This window comes from Larus michahellis, chromosome 6 (assembly GCF_964199755.1).
Source record: "Larus michahellis chromosome 6, bLarMic1.1, whole genome shotgun sequence".
Classification (NCBI taxonomy): domain Eukaryota; kingdom Metazoa; phylum Chordata; class Aves; order Charadriiformes; family Laridae; genus Larus; species Larus michahellis.
This window is the reverse complement of record NC_133901.1, coordinates 35,617,728-35,636,085: the sequence shown is the minus strand read 5'-3', so window position 1 is coordinate 35,636,085 and position 18,358 is coordinate 35,617,728. Positions and strand designations below refer to the sequence as shown.

At 41.3% G+C, this 18,358-nt stretch overlaps 1 protein-coding gene across 2 annotated transcripts in view; it reads left to right on the top strand.

Moving 5' to 3' along the window:
- The window catches only part of IPMK (inositol polyphosphate multikinase), a 46,172-nt gene extending 28,120 nt beyond the window's left edge, over positions 1–18,052 (top strand). The window contains exons 4-7 of one of the 2 annotated variants that reach the window (XR_012587671.1): positions 171–343; positions 11,494–11,575; positions 12,157–12,879; positions 14,034–18,052. Coding sequence is in view for 1 of the 2 variants with exons in the window: in XM_074592249.1 (XP_074448350.1) it covers positions 171–343; positions 11,494–11,575; positions 12,157–12,791 (890 nt within the window). In the remaining variant the exon portion in view is untranslated. Of the gene's footprint in view, positions 1–170; positions 344–11,493; positions 11,576–12,156 lie in introns of both variants that reach the window. The other variant, XM_074592249.1, reaches the window with a different exon arrangement.
- The last annotated feature ends 306 nt before the right edge of the window (positions 18,053–18,358 follow it).

The window sequence follows — 18,358 nt, the reverse complement described above, 5'->3', positions numbered from 1 at the left end:
AATTTGTGGGTGTCAATGACCATGGTGTAGTCTGTGCTCTGAGGCAGATTTGACTCTTAAAGAGCTCACACAGCCTTATACGATTCTCCTTCCTCCACAGAAGCTCAGCAGAAACTATATCATTATTTTGCCTTGACCCACTGTTTATGAAAGTTTTGTCTTTTTAACAGATACGTATCTAAAACTGGAAGATGTGACCCGTAAGTTTAATAAGCCTTGCATAATGGATGTAAAAATAGGTCAGAAAAGTTACGATCCGTATGCTTCAGCTGAGAAGATACAGCAGCAGGTCAGCAAGTACCCGCTGATGGAAGAGATTGGCTTTTTGGTACTTGGCATGAGGGTAAGAACTTGTTTTGTTTTCAAATTCAGCTTATGCTCTGGCCTGTTCTCCCACACCAGGCACAGCGGCTAGTTTTTCTAGCAAATGACAGTCCTCTTGAGTTTTACGTAAATAAAGTGTTATCTGAATATGTTGGTAGTACTGGTATCAACTGCTGTGTGAAATATGCTCCAAAACACTGCTCTCCTTCACAGTAAGTGTTTAACTTGGCTGTGTCCCTCCTGGGAATCTATTTGCCACCTGGGTTCTGTGTATGTGTACAAGAAAGGGGTTTGGACGGACCGTAGTTGTTTAAAACTGAATGTAGTTGCACTTAATTCTTCTCACAGGGCAGATGTTTCAAATTATTAAAGTTTTTTTTTTGACCTTAAGTCAGAGATTTACTTACTGAACCAGTCTTTGTAATGATTTAATAACGAGCTGTATCCTCTCCAAATTTTTCATCTTGATTTTTTTTTGAAATAAAAATAATTTTTATGTAATTTTTCTATTTAGGGAAGAGTAAGTTAGCTCTCAGAGGTGATGCGTGTAGTTATAAATAGCTGCTTACGTTCTGCATTTAAAAAAGCTTTCCACCAGAAGAAAACGCCTTTGATGCTTACACGCTCGAGGAACAGCTGTCACTTGAAGGTTAGTTTGAGATGGATGAGGCCCTGCAGGTGTCTGTACTAACTCTGTTACGCTTCCTTAGGTGAGGAGAAACTTGAAGATTCAATATTTGTGTATTGGCTACTGTAAAACTTCAATGTAAAGAAAAGCTGTACAGAATGTTTATGGATCAGTAACATAAAAGTGATGTCAATAATGAATTCCTGATGAAATGAATTTAAAGTACTTTTTTTCTGCTATGATTGTCACAGGAATAATTTTCTTTTTGATAGGAGATTTTTGTTTTCCTTCTCGCATACAGAAAGCCAGGGCTTCCCAAGCTCTGCATCAGCAAGCATAAACGGCTGAAGACATTGATAAGCTTCCCCTTTGCTGTTAGATAGCAGCGGCACACAGATTGCATCATTGTTTGAAATAATTCCAATATCTCCGTAATGTTTTGTACTTAATTGCCTAGGCTCTCAGCCTTAACTCTGTCTTGAGATAAGCTGTTACAGCTATAAATTATAGTGGTCATGAGTAGTAATTATGTAAGCCTATGAGAGAGAACGTGGGAGCGAAGTCAAAAACCAGTCAAACAGTTTAGATGGAGAAGGCAGGCTGGAGATTATAGCTTTGGGTTTGGCTTACATCATTACATTGCATTTCTTATCTCGTGTGTAAAACATGTACTTTACCTCCTTGTTTCATGACAGTGCAAAAGGAATGAGTGCTCACTTCCATGGTGTTTCTGCTTGTGACTCTTGTTCCTACCATTGTCTCTTATAACTTTATTCAGTATCTTCATCCTGTTGCAGACATTCTTTCGATTCCCTAATTCCAGCTGTAATGTATAACGATGGTTCCCCCAAGCATTGCCCTTTCCCATGTGGCACTTAACCAGATGAGATTTATTTTGTGCCTTTGGTAGCAAATTGCGCGTTGAAGTTATTTTCCAAAAAGAATTCAAAAGGTTCCTCCTCCCCTCACGCAACACTTAGCAAAGTCTAAATTCACAAGGCATTTTCTGTGCTCAGCTTGCCGCCTCTTGATTATGGGGTACTCTCTGCCTATCTGCTTGCTTTATTTTTGCAAGATTCTGGCCGTCATGTAAAAACACTCTCCTGTACGGGCATTTATGGCCTCTAGCAGTTAATACGCTGGGTAACGGTTGCTAGTGTTTGCTGGGCAAAACATGGTATAACACGATTCAGAAAGTAGAGGATTTTGGTTTTAATCTCCCCGTTCAGTGTTATTTTTAACACGGAGGTGGGCTTGCTTATTCAGTTTCTATTTTAGAAGAGCAAGAGAAGGCCAGGATAAATAGAAAATGTAGCTATCTATGGTTTTTAAAGCACACATCATATAAGCTGTCATGAAGAGATACAAGCAAAAATGTTGTAGGCGTTGGTTTTTTTTTTTTACCCTAAAATTTATTTATGGTCAGTTTTTATGCCAAAAGCCATTGATATAGCTTTATTTTTTATGCACTGGTAAATAAGCAGTCATCTCTTATATATATAATATATATTTTTTTGTCCTTAAAATAAGCAAGTCTCTAGTCTGGCAGAGCTTTGATTTATGCACATCGTTCTGTCATTTGGCATGTGCTAAACTATTCATCTTAATGCACTGAATAGACAGAAAAAATGGATGGAAATGCATTTAGAAAATACATTCACTCCAATAACATTGGTTAAAAACCCAGTTTCATATTTAGTGGAGAGATTCTTAAGCAGATGAGGACATAGATTTGTTATGAAAGTAGTGAGAGCTTCAATATAAGTTGGAAAACTAAGGTATGGTTCCAATAGCAAAAATACAAGTTGCAACATGGTTTCAGTAGTAGATGTATGAATATATAAGAAATATCTTCACAGTGCACACAGTATTAAAAATAGAGCATTCTGCATGCTGTTGAATACAAGCAGAATGTGTGGGTTGTGATCTCACTTCGGGTTCGCAATCCGTTCAGAATCCACAGTTCCCGTTTTCTGCAGGTTTTCTTTTTCTTCCAGAACATCTAGACTGCACTATCACGTCGTCAATAATATTTCTGAAACATGTTTTTTAAAGCACAAATTGGTGATTACCTAACTTTACCAGTATAATCCATTGTTAATTTACATTGGTTTGTGCCTATATTGTGAACTATTGCATGCAGTAATGCAGATCCCTCATCAAAGGCATGAATTTCCTAACCTACAGCACATGTTCCTGCAAGATATTTTAAAACTGACTGTAGCTGAGTCTGTTTTGTGAGTTCTTTATGAACCCATTCTAGTATCGTGGTAACTGTCATAAGCTCTGATCTGTTAATAAGATTTAGGAGGGGAGGAATAATAAAGCTATTAAATCCTGCATCTAGTGTTCATATTCTTCCACGGTAAAAAAATGTCCAGAGCTGTTTGGGTTTTTTACATTTATAAATCTAATTCAAGCGTTGATGTTTAAGAAAACAGGAAAGACAAAACAAAAACAACAAAAAAAACCCACCATGAAACAAAAACAACCCACAGCAAACCAAAGAAACCAACCAAAGGAAAAAAAAAAAACCAACCCACCTCCAAACAGGCAAGCTCCTTGCAAAAAACTCTGGAAATAGATGTCTGCAGTGGTTGAAACAAGCAATAAACCAAGGCACTGGTTGGTCTCTCTCTTCTGGCTCTGTTACCTCTCTGCATCTCCGCCACCTCTGCTTTTCTCTCCCTGCGCTCTCGCTCCCTGGCTCTTGCAGTTGAGTTTGGCTCATCTGTTTCTCAGTCTGACGGTGCCGAATCCCCGCTGCAGAACGGAACGCAGCAATTCCTCCAAGTCCGGTACCTGCTGGTGGATTGAAGGGTATGTTTCAGCAGTGCTTCATTTGTAGAGTTCAGGAGATCCATTTGTCATCCTCTTACCGTGAGTTCTAACAGATGGGTACCCTGGCATTTTTTTTTTCCCCAGCGGTTTTTCCTTACATGACATTCTCTTCATGTATATGACAGCTGGTCCACTTGTGTCCTCATGGCTGATAAGATTTCCTGGATGTTAGGAAAAAGCTGATGATGGATGAGATGAGAGATGGCCGCTTCCCCCCCCCCGCCATTATATAAAAAGGAGGCATAAAATAAATTTATTCTAATGAGGTGCTCTGTGGAAGTTCTGGGAGTCCAAAATTATGCATTAAGCTGTTTTTTAAAATAGTTAATCATTGAACTTCAGTGTTACTGTTTCTTTTATTTAGGAGTTTATTTTTCTGCCTTTTCACTGAATTTGTTTCAACGTAATTCCATTCTGTAACTTATGTAAGGGCTCCATAAGCTGTGTGAGGATAACTTCCTCACACAGCTGGTAAGTGAGCCAACCAGGGAAGGTGCCCTCCTGGACCGGCTTCTTGTGAACAGGGAAGAGCTTGTGGGGGAAGTAAAGGTTGGTGGCCATCTAGGGCACAGTGATCATGAGATTGAGTTTCTGCTTCTTGGAGAAACAAGGAGAGGGGTTAGTAAAACTGCCACCTTAGACTTCCGGAGGGCAAACTTTGGCCTGTTCAGAAGACTGCAGGACAAAATCCCTTGGGAGGCTGCCCTGAAGGATATAGGAGCCCAGGAAGGCTGGACATACTTCAAGAGAGAAGTCTTAAAGGCACAGGAGCAGGCTGTCCCCGTGTGCTGAAAAACAAGTAGGTGGGGAAGGAGACCGGCCTGGCTAAATAGGGACCTTTGGCTGGACCTCAAGAACAAAAGGAGAGTCTATGACCTTTGGAAGAGGGGGCAGGTCTCTCATGAAGACTATAAGGATATAGCGAAGCTTTGCAGGGAGAAAATTAGGAGAGCCAAAGTGCAGCTAGAGCTCAACCTAGCTGCAGCTGTTAAGGATAACAAAAAATGTTTCTATAAATTCATTAACAACAAAAGGAGGATTAGGGAAAATCTCCCTCCCTCATTGTATGCAGAGGGAAACACAGTCACAAAGGATGAGGAAAAGGCTGAGGTGCTCAATGCCTGCTTTGCCTCAGTCTTTAGCAGTGGAACTAGCTGTTCCCTGGGCACCCAGCCTCGTGAGCTATGAGACAGGGAGGGCAAGCTGGGTGCGGTCATCACAATTAAAGAGGAAGTGATCAGTGACCTGCTGCACCGCTTAGATGCGCACAAGCCTATGGGACCGGATGGGTTACATCCAAGAGTGCTGAAGGAGTTGGCAGACGTGCTCACCAAGCCACTTTCCATTATCTACCTGAAGTCATGGCTAACTGGGGAGGTCCCAATGGCCTGGAAGGTAGCAAATGTAGCACCCATCTACAAGAAAGGCAGATCTGGGAAACTATAGACCTGTCAGTCTGACCTCGGTAGCAGGGAAGGTCACGGAGCAGATCATCTTGAGTGCCATTACAAGCCATATAATGGACAAGCAGGGGATCAGGCCTAGTCAGCATGGGTTTATGAAAGGCAGGTCCTGCCTGACAAACCTGATCTCCCGATTATTGGACGAGGGAAAGGCTGTGGATATTATCTACCTAGACTTTCGAAAAGCATTTGAGACTGTTCCCCATAGAATGCTCATGGAAAAATTGGCTGCTGATGGCCTGGATGAGCATACGATCTGCTGGATCATGCACTGGCTGGATGGGCGGTCCCAAAGAGTGGTGGTCAATGGAGCTAAATCCAGCTGGCGGCCGGTCACAAGTGGTGTTCCTCAGGGCTCGGTGTTGGGACCATTTCTGTTTAACGTCTTTATTGATGATCTTGATATGGACATAGAGTCTATCATCAGTAAGTTTGCAGATGACACCAAGTTAAGCGGGATTGTTGATCTGCATGAGGATAGGGAGGCTCTACAGAGAGACTTGGATAGATTGGATCGATGGGCCAACGCTAATGGAATGAGCTTCAACAAGGCCAAGTGCCAGGTCCCGCACTTGGGCCTCAACAACCCCATGCATTGCTACAGGCTTGGGGCAGTGTGGCTGGAGAGCTGCCTGGCAGAAAAGGACCCCGGGGGTTCTAATTGACAAGAGGCTGAACATGAGCCAGCAGTGTGCCCAGGTGGCCAAGAAAGCCAATGGCATCCTGGCTTGTATGAGAAATAGTGTGACCAGCAGAAGGAGGGAGGTGATTGTCCCCCTGTACTCAGCACTGGTGAGGCCACACCTTGAGTATTGTGTCCGGTTCTGGGCACCTCAATACAAGAGAGATACCGAGGTGCTGGAGCGAGTGCAGAGGAGGGCAACGAAGCTGGTGAAAGGCCTGGAGAATAAATCTTATGAGGAGCGATTGAAGGAGCTGGGACTGTTTAGTTTGAGGAAGAGGAGGCTGAGGGGAGACCTCATCACTCTCTACAACTACTTGAAAGGACATTGTAGAGAGGTTGGTGTTGGTCTCTTCTCACAGGTAATTAGCGATAGAACAAGAGGGAATGGCTTCCAGCTGCAACAGGGTAGGTTTAGACTGGACATTAGGAAAAAATTCTTCCCAGAAAGAGTGGTCAGACACTGGAATAGGCTGCCCAGGGAGGTGGTGGAGTCACCATCCCTGAATGTGTTTAAGACTCGTTTAGATGTGGTGTTGGGGGATATGGTGTAGGGGAGACCTTTGTAGAGTGGGGTTGATGGTTGGATTCGATGATCCCAAGGGTCTTTTCCAACCTAAATGATTCTATGATTCTATGACCTTACTAAAATTTTACATTGATTGTCAGAGCATTTGGTGGTACACTTAATCATATACAGCACTCTGTCAAATACCAGAAGAACAAAGAAAGAAGTAAAACGGATAGAAAAAACAGAATAATATATAAGTATAGTCTTAGAAACAGGGGAGCAGGGGTGCATCCATCCTGTGCTGGATTTTCTAGACAGCAGCAGGCAGGGATGTGTGTACTTGCATCACTTGCGGTCTAGCGACAACAACGAAAGGGTGTTGTGTTGTTTTGCTTTAAAAAAGGGGGTTGTTTAGAGAAATGGATTTAGATAAATGACTGTACTCTCAGTATCAGTAATAGTAACAGCATTACTATAAAGCAGTAGTATCAAATAAGAGAATGTATTTAAAAAAAAGTTCTTTGTTACTTTTTTTTTCTTCAAACTCTTGTTTTACTTTCTTTTGAAAAGAAAAAAAAAAAAAAGGCTTGTTAAAACTTGGTGTTTAAGTCTTCTGCTGTGGCAGACCAGTCCCTGAGGGATCACAGGACTGCAGAGAAACCTGGCTTCTTCAGACCTGAAAGAAACCTGTGTATTTATATAGGGACAACCATGAGGTCAGGGCAATAGGTGCCCAGCTGTGGGTCTCAGCCTGGCGCTGGCGTTGCCCCCTGCAAAGGTGGTGGCCTGGTGCTGAGGCCAGATGTCCTCAGGTGCTGCCTGCTTACCCCCTGCTTTTGGCTCGGCTCCAGTTTCAGCGGCAGGCTGGGTACTGACCTTCAGATGCCAGTTAGGAGCCTGGCTGTAAACAGAAAAGTGTGTAATATTTAAACACTGGCTCGCTCTAACCTGCAGAAGTGTAAAATAGGGGTGACTTAAGTATATTTACAGGAAAAAATGCGAGGGGTGTACAGCTCAGCCCTTTGCGCTCTGAAGTCTGGATGTCTCGGCATCAGAGCCTGTATCTCTGATCTCCCTGTCCTTGCTTAGAAAAGCGTGTCTGGGGCTGCTCTTGTGGGGCATGCGCGGGGAGCAGGGACGGGCACTGTGAGCTCTGTGGGAAACTGCTTCCCAGGCGCTGGCTTGGGAATGTTGGTGGCGCAGGAGTCCGTATGGCGCGTGCAATCGAGCGAGCCTTGGCTCCGCAGGTACCCACTGCGGCACTGCATGAGCCGGCTCAAAATACTTTCTTTCCAGTTCCGTCGATGTGGATTAGTTAATATTTTTTGCAGATGTGAAGGAGGCCTGCAAGTTACTTAATAGAGATTTTTGTTTGTGATAGCCGTATCTCCACCGAACAGGCTAGTCTTAATTAATATGTATTTAAATTACACTTTCTGGAAGCTAGGGAGTTGCCACAGATAATAAGTATTTGAACAGTGTGTGTATTTTTCTGCCTCCCTGTGGAAGTCGGTACTGAATGACTGTAAATAACATTACATAAGGTTGGACGTTTGTTTTCCTAAATCCAGGCTTCAGCTCAACCTCCTAAAGCTGCAGTTGCAAGGTTTCCACACCCTGTATCTCACCACTGAGACCTTGCGAGGGCTGCGCTTGTTTTAAAGAGTGCACCGGACCGGGATTTTTATTTTAGCTCAAGAACGGCAGGCAAACTTAACAGTAATTGAAAAAAGAACACAAAAATACGTGTGCGTATGCAAGCAGCAATAGCTTGACACGTCCTGGGGAAACAAAAGCCAAATGCAGGTTGAGAAAGTCTGAAGATAATTTCCCTTGACGGTTAATCATCTGGCTTTTTTGACGTGCTGCCCATACAGAGTCCCTACTAATGCTAATTAAAAAACTGGAGCTGTTAGCATGCAGGATTCCAGTTCTGTCGATGCAGAAACCTCACCGGATGGGAGCTGCTTGTAGGCACAAGGAGGAGCCTCCGCATTGTCAGCTGAAACAGCTCTGGTCTTGGGTAGTAAGAATGTATGAGAAATCACTGATGAAGCAGGACTTTTCTTGAAGGCGATGTTTTGCAGATCATGTCAGGGGTTTTCTTTGTCTTGCGCTATACAATGAAACACCTTGTGAATACAGAGCAAACAACGTAATGAGCTGTGGCAGATGGAGAAGAAGTGAAATTTTCCTGTCTAATCATTTCTTGGCTGTTTTTAAGGTTCCAGATTTGGCTTATGTGACTTGTCATTGTTTTGATAGAAATGGGCTAGTGCGGACAGCTGCAACAACAGAGGGAGGCTGATTCAAAGGCAAATATCCTTTTGGGAAGGGTTAGTAGGAGATTAGTAGCAGTGAAGGTGTGGACAAAAGCCTGGTGAAGCAAGAGGTCTGTAGACTGGGAAGTTGATTTTAGTCTGCTGGTACTGCAGCACTGCCGTCCCTGTGGTTTTGGGGAGGGGGGGAGGGCGAAGGAAGAACTGGTGAAAGATCCTCTCTGTTTGACCTCAGGTTTCTGTTCCTCTGCTTTCAGGATGGGGCTTAAGGTATTTGTATTTGGCTGAGGTTTTCCAGGAATGTTCCAACTAGTCACTTCCTTGCAGTTGAGGAAAGGCTTGAAGCAGTATGGAGAGACAGCTCTTTGGCTACCATGGAGAACACTTCCATCATTATCTGTAGATGTTGTCTTTTAACGCTGTTGTCTGCAGCCAAGCCCAGTGGTAACCACGGGTGTTCTGAGTCTTCGCTTGTTCACAAGGTAGTTAAATATACACATTCCACGGTAGGTACATGTGTGGCACTTGGTAGTTTGTCATCAACCATTTCATGCAGTTAAAAATGCAAAACATGCCCATCTGCCTGGGTATTCTTAAACTATATATAAAGCCATCTGGGGGGGCAATGGCTTTGTGCAAATTCTAACAGGTAGGGTGCCTTCACGGGAGACGCAGCTCAAAAGCACAGGGGGCTTATGTGCTGCTCCAGCCTTTCTTTGGAAAACAAAATGAGCTTGCAGATCTTAATCGGTGTTTTTAAGCAAGTGCCCGTGTCACAAAAACTGTTAGCTCCTACGGGGAAGAGATAAGGTTCTGGTAAACAACATTATTCGTTCAGGAGTGTGCTGCAGTGCTGGTGTATGGAGGAAGCTGCCCCTAGACCAACTAAATGAGAATGTTTAATATTACTAAAATGAAGATACCACTAGCGAAAACTTAGATGTAGTCATCAGACTCTTGATCCTCTTCCTAAGCAATATATTTATTTTATTCTTGCTTTATTTAATTACCTTTGGCTTGTGGTACTTATTTAAAAAGTTTTTTAAACTATTTGTATGTTTTTGAAAGTAACTTTGGTACCTGAAGTATTTACATAAGTAGTCTTTGGGTTCATATATTGCATGCTGTACCTCTTCTATGTGCTTTGGAAAAAAAAAAAAAGTGGTGAAAAAGGATTGGTTTTGTGAAACCAAAATCACACTTGTCAGATGCTGTTTTAGAATAACTCACTTTTGCTACGATCTTCTGCAGCTTATGGGCATCAGGGCCTCAGTTTCTGTAAGTAATGTAACAGTGGAAACAGGAATTATAATGGTGGAAAGTGTCTCTGCTACCAAGTGAGTTTAAACATTCAGGCTTACAACTGTTAGTTCTTTAGAATAACCAGAATTATTTACTGCCCCTTCAGTTCATGGTTGGTGACTCTAATCAATTGCCACACGCTGTTTTAAGTTTCTTGGGGACCCTGAATTTAATTACTTCTATCTTTTTGTCAAAATAAGAGCTATTTGTGACTTTTCTTCCCAGCTACTCTGCGAAGCAGGAGTTACGGACCTGTGTTTTCACATTGTGCTCATTGTGGTTTGGATGGGGGAGAGGTTTCAGGGCGGGGGGCTGCAACGGAAAAGGAATTTTTTTTTTTTTTTTTTTTTAAATTATTGCTCATGTAGCACTCCTTTTTATGTGCTGATGGCTCACTGTCCTGGACTGTCTCTGTGGGCTACAGCAAGAAGAAGACCCCGAAGGAGGGACTGGGGGACGGTGCCTCGCCCTGACGTGCTTTTCCATGGGATCCTCTCTTTTTTTACGGCGGGTGAAGGGCGGGCAGAGCGCTGCAGCGGGGATGGGTGCCGCAGGGTTGGGTGGTCTGAACGAGTGCCAAGCACAAAGTTTCTGCCAGAGACAACTGCCTGCTTGGTAACACCGTTATTTCTGCAAATAAGAATTGTCTGCACTCTCATAAACAAATTATACTTGGGCCTGGCTGGCTGGCACGTTTCTGCTATGGAAATTATTTCAGTTAGAGAGAAAATGTGTCTCTATGTAAAACATTTTTGAGTTAAGTTGTTAAGCTTGTACAATTCCTGATATGGATAAAACTGTACCCATATGAGTTGCTGCCCTTTCAGGCGGGAGCTGATGTACCGCTAATCAAGGCTGGCACCGAGCTTTCACTCATGTTACTTATTTAATATAACCTTATTTGTCATGTATTTATTATAACCTCATTTGAAACGTCTTAATGTAGTTTCAGGTGCATCTCATGGAGCTGAACCTTTCCGGTCACATCATAGTATTTCTTGTTGTTTAGCTGTTGTGCTAAGTATTTTTATAGTTTTAAGAACTTCAAAATAATCGCATTGAATTTTTCAGCTTTTTACATCTTACCCATGTTACTATGAATATTAAATCAGTAGGAGTAATAAGTTTCAGGTGCTGCATCAAATGTTTTCCTGTAATGGATATGTTGATTTTTGCCAACATAATGATGTCTTTCAAATGCTGTAAATTAGACCTGTAATTAAACAAAAAAACAGAACAACCTAAAAATTAGAAAAATAAATTAAAAAAAGCTGTAGCTTAGACCCAAAGCTGTGAAGGGGGAGGACTGTGCAGATCGGAGCACTAGAGGGCAGTGCTGACCGCTGCAAGGAACCTAAAGCTGAGCAAGGGCGAAACGGTCCCACAGATTTTGGTGCCTCATGGCCCTGCAGAAGTACTGGCGGTGCGCAGTGAGTACAGAGGTACCTCCTTGTTTCTTGCAGGTTTACCACGTCTCTTCTGACAGCTACGAGACGCAAAACCAGCACTATGGAAGGAGCCTGACAAAGGAAACAGTAAAGGACGGTAAGGGAATTTGTGTGCCAGAATGTGGTGCTCTTATACAAACAACAAATAAAAAGGCTACTGTCATACGGCTGTTTGGTGGTGATAGCTATTTCAAATTAGTTATTAATTGACATCTGTTCATCTGTCCCCCACCAAGGGACAGAAGGACACGCACAGAGACACGTACACGCCTCTCCCCGGAGCTGGCACTAACTCGTCAGCTCTGTCACTCATGGTGAAGAGCTGCTTGAGCTTGTTTGTCCCTGGAGAATTTAATGGGTCCCTGCCCCAAACTGTTCAGATGCTTGCTAAAATGATCTGGGGAGCAGGAACCATGTTCATCTACTATTTAAATGATAAATTGATTAGTTAGTTTTATTTATATTCCAAGCTCAATCTGTAGTTTTATACAGCAGGCCTTAGACAGGTGAGGTGACTGAAGTTTCTCAGTTCGCTTTTGATTTAGTTAATAATTGCCTGAAAGGAAACTGTGAATACTGTCTGTTTCTCCAAATCAAGAACTATTCGCATCCCAAAAGAAAAATACTTGATTTCAGAGGTGAATGAAAATAATCCCAAAACGTGTCTATTTCTTGCAGGCATCTCAAAGTTTTTCCACAATGGGTACTGCTTGAGAAAAGATGCAATAGCTGCCAGCATTCAGAAGATTGAAAAAATTTTGGCGTGGTTTGAGGGCCAGAAGCAACTCAACTTTTATGCAAGCTCGTTACTCTTTGTTTATGAAGGTTCGTGTCAGGCAACAACCGTGCGGTTGAGCGATGTGACCTTGGCAGAGAAGAGAGGAGTGCCCAAAGGACTGTTATCGGGTGGCGACATACTGGAGTATAATAATAATATTCATGTAATAAATTCTACAGAGAATGGAAAAATTGAGGCCTCTGTAAGTAAAGGCTTGTCCAAATTTTATGCACTTCACAAAAAGGCATATTCTAAGAGGCACCACAGTCAACTCTCACTGAAAGTTGAAAACTTGGAGCAAGACAACGTGTGGAAAAGCAGCACGTGCATTACACAGGAGCATCTGAACGGAAACGTTATACCCCAACTGGAAAAAGTTTTCTGTCACATGCCAGCAGAGATCAAGGAAAGTGCAAACGTCGAAGTCCGAATGATTGATTTTGCTCATGTGTTTCCAAGCAACACCAAGGATGAGGGCTACATTTATGGTCTGAAGAATTTAATCACAGTACTTCAAAATATTTTGGATAACTAAATTCTTTGCTATGGTTTTTACTGGGGGCCAATGATAAAGAAGAGCAACAACATGAAGAATTTCTGCACTTGTAATGCTGTATAACTGGGTTTGTATTGTTCTATATTTTATTTGTCTTTGTACTTTTGGTAGAAGGGTTTAACTTTTTATAATCTCACTCAGGAAAATAATTGATAGTTAATTAGGGAGTGTGAAAGGATGAAGATACTGGAGATTAAGCAAGATAGGTAAATTAGTAGGATGAAATGTATATGGTTGGCTTAAATCCAAGGAGTACAGTTGTACTATAAGCAAGGGTTATGTTAGTTCCCGTAACGACTTTAGCGTAGATAACATTTGCCCACTTAGCCTTGACACTGAGCCGTATCTCCGTTAACAGGTTTTTAGAAAATGGACTGAAAACTCCTAATGCGCAGGATTGATGTCCTCAGTGCTGCCCTCTTGTGTTTACTTTATTTGAATAACTGGAGTTAACCCCACTTTGAGAGAAATCCCGTTTTGAGTCTGTAGTGTAACCTGGAAGCCAGCATATCAAAAAGTGCTGTTCAATGTCACGGAACGATATTGCTGTTCTTTCAGGCCTGGTGTGGGCCCTTCCCCTCTTGGTGGCTGTCCGTAGCCCATGTTCACCATAGACAAGCTACAACGTACTTTGCGTTGAGGTGCTAACTAAATGCTGGAGTAAAATATCGTAACAGGCTTAAACTGCACAACTGCTAGAGAAGCTGCTTGTTCCTAAGCAAGAGTAAAAGAATGCAAACGCGAGACGTTCCAGGAACTAATTTGGTTTAGGAGATTAAGTCAATCTGTTAATGGAGTGTCTGATGTTGTGACTACGGGAGATGCCTCACTCCTTTGTTCTGATGGCCCTTCTCCAAAAACATTGCTTTTTAAAAGCAAACTAATGGAATGGGGAAACAAGGTGTTTTGAGTAAGCGTACAGAGATTTCCTCTAGCCGTCTGCCGCTTGTATTTTTGTAACAAGCGTTTCACACTTCCACTGCTGGGGAGCACTGACTGGAAAGGACGAGCAATACAGGTGAAGGACCCTTTGCTGAGAAGATCCAGTTCAGCCCTGGAGCAACCAGCTGTACCTCCGTTTGTTGCAGTGGAGTTGGGGCTCTCTTGCCCTGGGCTAAAGCCAATTTTTTTTTTTTTGGAGTTTTTTTTTTTTTTTTTTTTTTACAACACAGAGGCAAGCAGTGTAATTTGAAAGTTGTCCCACTTCCTTCTTTCTCGCAGGAAGAGTCCCAGCTTTCATATGGAATATTTGAGATCAGGATGATGCATCCAAAGCATTTTTGGTGTGTCTCTTCTGTATGCTGTGGCTGTCCTACCATGCCTGTGTAGTCAGCCGTACGGAAAGTGGGGACGGAGGAGTCTTGCCATCTATCGAGCAAGACTTTAACGCTTTAAGCGAGCCCCAGAAGTAAAACTTCTTAGAATGGATTTGGTCATTGGAAACGTACATCTTTTGCACGTGGACTTCGTGTGGCACCGTGGCCTTGCTGCTCTCTCTGTATGATGTCCTGCACTAAGCACTCATTTGTGTACACGTCTTTGCAAGTTCTCTATTTGGCATCTGTTTTCTATATCAGAAAGAGATAAATACTTTTTCAAGCAAATATGCTGTTTTTAAATAAATCTGAAATTGTAGCTCTATTTGAGAACCTGGGTTAATTGGAAGAAACAGGGTATTATATGTAGAACTACATTGTTTAAACTTTAAAGCTAATATTGGCTGATACGTTCAGGAATGAAACCAATCTGTTAGTAACATCATGTTTTTGAAGCATGGGAAAAGACGCTTGCAGGAGGGGCAGTATCATTTTGTTGAAAATTTCGTGCAAATTGTGGTGAAGGCTGAGGGGAAAAGATCAGGAAGAGAAAGTTTGGTTTGGTTTTTTTGTTTTTTTTTTTTTTCTACCTGGTATTTCCATTGCACCATATAGTTAATATATTCCCAACTCTCTGTGAACTAATTTAAGCCATATTCTAGGAAGAGTTTGTGGTTTTGTTTGCTTTGACGCTGGTTTCTCTGTAATGATTTTGTTGTTCTATCCCGTAAATAGTCAACACTAGAGTAGTCTAGGCTGGTAGTGGCCTTGTATGATAAATTCGCAGTGTTTTATAGAACATATAGGGGAAAACACTTATACATCTGAATTTTTGTCCTCTGTAATTCATCTCTTCTGGATTTTAATCCATTTTGTGCCAGAGAAATCAGACATCTGCCTCAAAGAAGTCAGTTATTGGAAAATGATGTGTATGCTCTTAGTATAAGCGCATTCTCCTGTCTCTGCTTTAAGATATATGTCTTCAGTGTTTGAATGCTCTTTAAGTATTGATTGTTGTGTTGACTATGGCAGTGTTTGTAATGCACCTGGAATATTGTTAAACTGTCAGAATATTTTGAATAAAAAAAAAATATAAAATAATTTTATCATGTTTTTTTTACTGCTAGTTATTATGGATGTATTAATTTAAAAAGTAGCTTGAGAGATAACAGTATTTTTAATTGGAAGTTGTGTAAATAAAGCTTGCTGTAGAGGTGTTTTGGCATAGTACCAGCTGTGAATTTATGCCCGCAAAGGCGTTATATTCACGTTGTTCTTGCACACTTTAGATCTGGTGTTTCTAGTGTCTTGTTATCTGATCAGATTGCTTTCAGTTATAGTTGGAGATGTATTCGCAGAACTCATTAAACAGGTTACGTAATTAATTAGAAAATGAAGAGGGAGACGCTGGTCACTAAACGTATGTATTGCCATCGACCGACCGACCTCCCTCCCTCCCAGCAACGTCTCTCTGGTTCTGTGTGTGAAGTGTGTAGGACAGGCGACACTTACCTGGAAATCTTTACAGAAATGGTAACAAGGCTTATAGGGATTTCTGAAATTAACTGCAATATAATAAATAATTGAAATAAAACTGAAATAAAAATGAAAGCAGGTTTCTTCCCCAGAATGGTGTGGTATATCCGTCTTTGATGAAACCTGTCTGTTTTGAATTTTTTTTTTTTTTTTTTTTAGCAATAAGAGTTTGGTTTAGGAGAGTCGATTGTCAAAAGGGAAGATTCAAGGAAGCGCTGTCGTTCATGTACTCTCTGAGGATATACTTTTCTGAAGACTCTCTAGCGAGGTGATTGTGAGAATTGTGTATAGGCTTACCTAACGAGAGCTTGAATTGTATAAAGTTTTATAAAAAAGCATTTACATATATGGTATTTTTGGATATGGGTGGAACTTGTTGCATAAATAACATTGGAAATTATTGTACCATTATGAAATGTTTAAAATATTTTAATCAAATCGTTTTATGAACTAAACCAGAGACTTTACCTATAGTTGTGATTCACATGAAGCTTACGCTGTTTTCTCTTTTTTTCTGCTGTAACGCATACTCAGATTGTTCTTTTCCATAACGCTACAGTTTCATGGAGAATTTTTAAAGTACTCAGTAGATTAGGAAATCACTAATTCCCTTTAGTTTGATTGACAGAGTTGATATTGAAATACTTCAGTGGACGTAGTATTTTAAGTATTGTTAGCAAATTACACATCTAGAGGCCCAGTAAGACACCCTCACCTGTGGAGAGCTCTCGCTGATCTGAGTCTAGATCATGCAGTATTTAAAATGGGCCTTTCTACATGTCGCAGCAGCTGCAAAGGGCACGCGTCACCTGCGCTGGCGCTTACAGCCTGAACTTACCCATCATTGTAGTTGTTTTCCCATTTCACGATGTGAAGTATTATCAAGTATAGGAGGACAGTGGATGTGAGTCTTTATTCTTCCACATCGGCTGTTTCAAGTTACCACTAGTTGTTTATCCTCCCTCCCAATTTATGTTTTTTTCCCTCCAAGTAAGCTTTCCTCCTGAGTGCCTTCTTCAGCCCTTTCCACTTGTAACCTCCCATAGCATCATTGTGGAATGATTTAAAGTGAAATTTTTATTTCCTAAAAAACTTATGCCCCATAACTGCTCTTAGCAGTGCAGGTATTGAAAAACACCAGCAAAATGCCTCAAATCCTGTGGGAAAGGCAATTTCCCTTTTGCATTCTTTCCAGTGAAAGAGTATCAGTGGAATGTCAGTGGAGAGCATACCTCAGTGAGAGACTGGATAGTAGGTTTTGTGAACCTTCTTTATCTGTGTTTTGAAGAGGACGTTTTGGGGGAAAGGTGAGTGCCAGCCAAACTGCATGAAGTTTTCCTTTTCTTACTGCAATGAATATTGAGGTTTGGGTTTAAGAAGAAGGTAGCATAGCGGAAGGCGGTGGAAGTTCAGAAGGAGCCCTGAGTAGGACATCTGGTCAATTCTGCAGTGGAGGTGATTGCTAGGGATAAGATCCGAAGGCTGTGAATCTTCAGGTATCTCACAGGGAGATTATGCTGTGCGCATTAATTGAGTTACAACAGACCATTGTAGGATGCTGTCTGTGAATTACATGCTTCTCCATAGCCACAGGCCAAATACGGCCCATTTTCCATGCTCACAGCCATCTATAAAAGAAAGCTGCAGAGAAGGTTGTCATCCAAAAGACAAATGTAACTGTTTGGGAAGTGTTTGAAAGGGGAACAAATGAGAAAAGCTAAGGACTGTACAGCAGAAAACACACTTCAAGAAATATCTCTTATTGTAGCCTTGTTTAGTGGGGATGGGCCCTGTGTATTTGGAGTTTAATTTGTTTGGTTTATGACATTTAACAGCAAATAGTCAGAACAAAGGTACTTTAAAAACACCTTCGTTTGAACTGTGTTCATTGGTTCCAATAGCTATCATATTTTTTTTAAAAAAGTGACCTATGAAGTAACTTCCAAATATGATGCGTGTTGCACCTGACTATAAACGAAACTAGAGTGCACAAAGGCACTTTAATACTCTGGGAACTGTACTGGAAGAGAAATGAAAGCATGTGAAATTGCACCTGATGTTGTGGTGTTAATTGTTTTTTAAAATCTAAAATTCTACATTAATTATGTTTGATGGATGAATGTATCCAGTCTAGTCTGGCCTCAATTTCTTTGATTCAAGTGTCTAAAGCCATCACTCAATCTCCTCTAATTTGTATGTGTTTGTAATTTCATTTGCTATTTTTTGCCATTATTGGACTGCAGGGGGTATTGTTAATATTACATGTGTTTATTTTATAGAACATTGTACTACGCTATCTACCAACTTTTGTAACTTAATTATAAGTGATATTTAGGGTAATTCTAATAGCTGTATATTTGGCAAATTATTAAAATTTTCTGCAAGTGACTTGCAAGTATAATTGTTTTCTTTTTAATACAGGAAGACTGTTGAGAAAAAGTTTTCTGGAATATACCTGCACTAATTAATCCCTCTTTCATCTCTTTTCCATGAGCTCTGTGACAGGTGTTTACCTTGGATTTACGAGTTTTGCGTTACCACCGTATTTTTGTCATCGCCATGGTTTGTTAGGAATACTTGCCTTAGTATATGAGTCACCTCTATAAAAAGAAAAAAAAATCAATAATAGTCCAAACCACACACAAAAAAAACCAAAACAGAACTTGTTTTTTGAACACAAGTCCATGCTTTGCT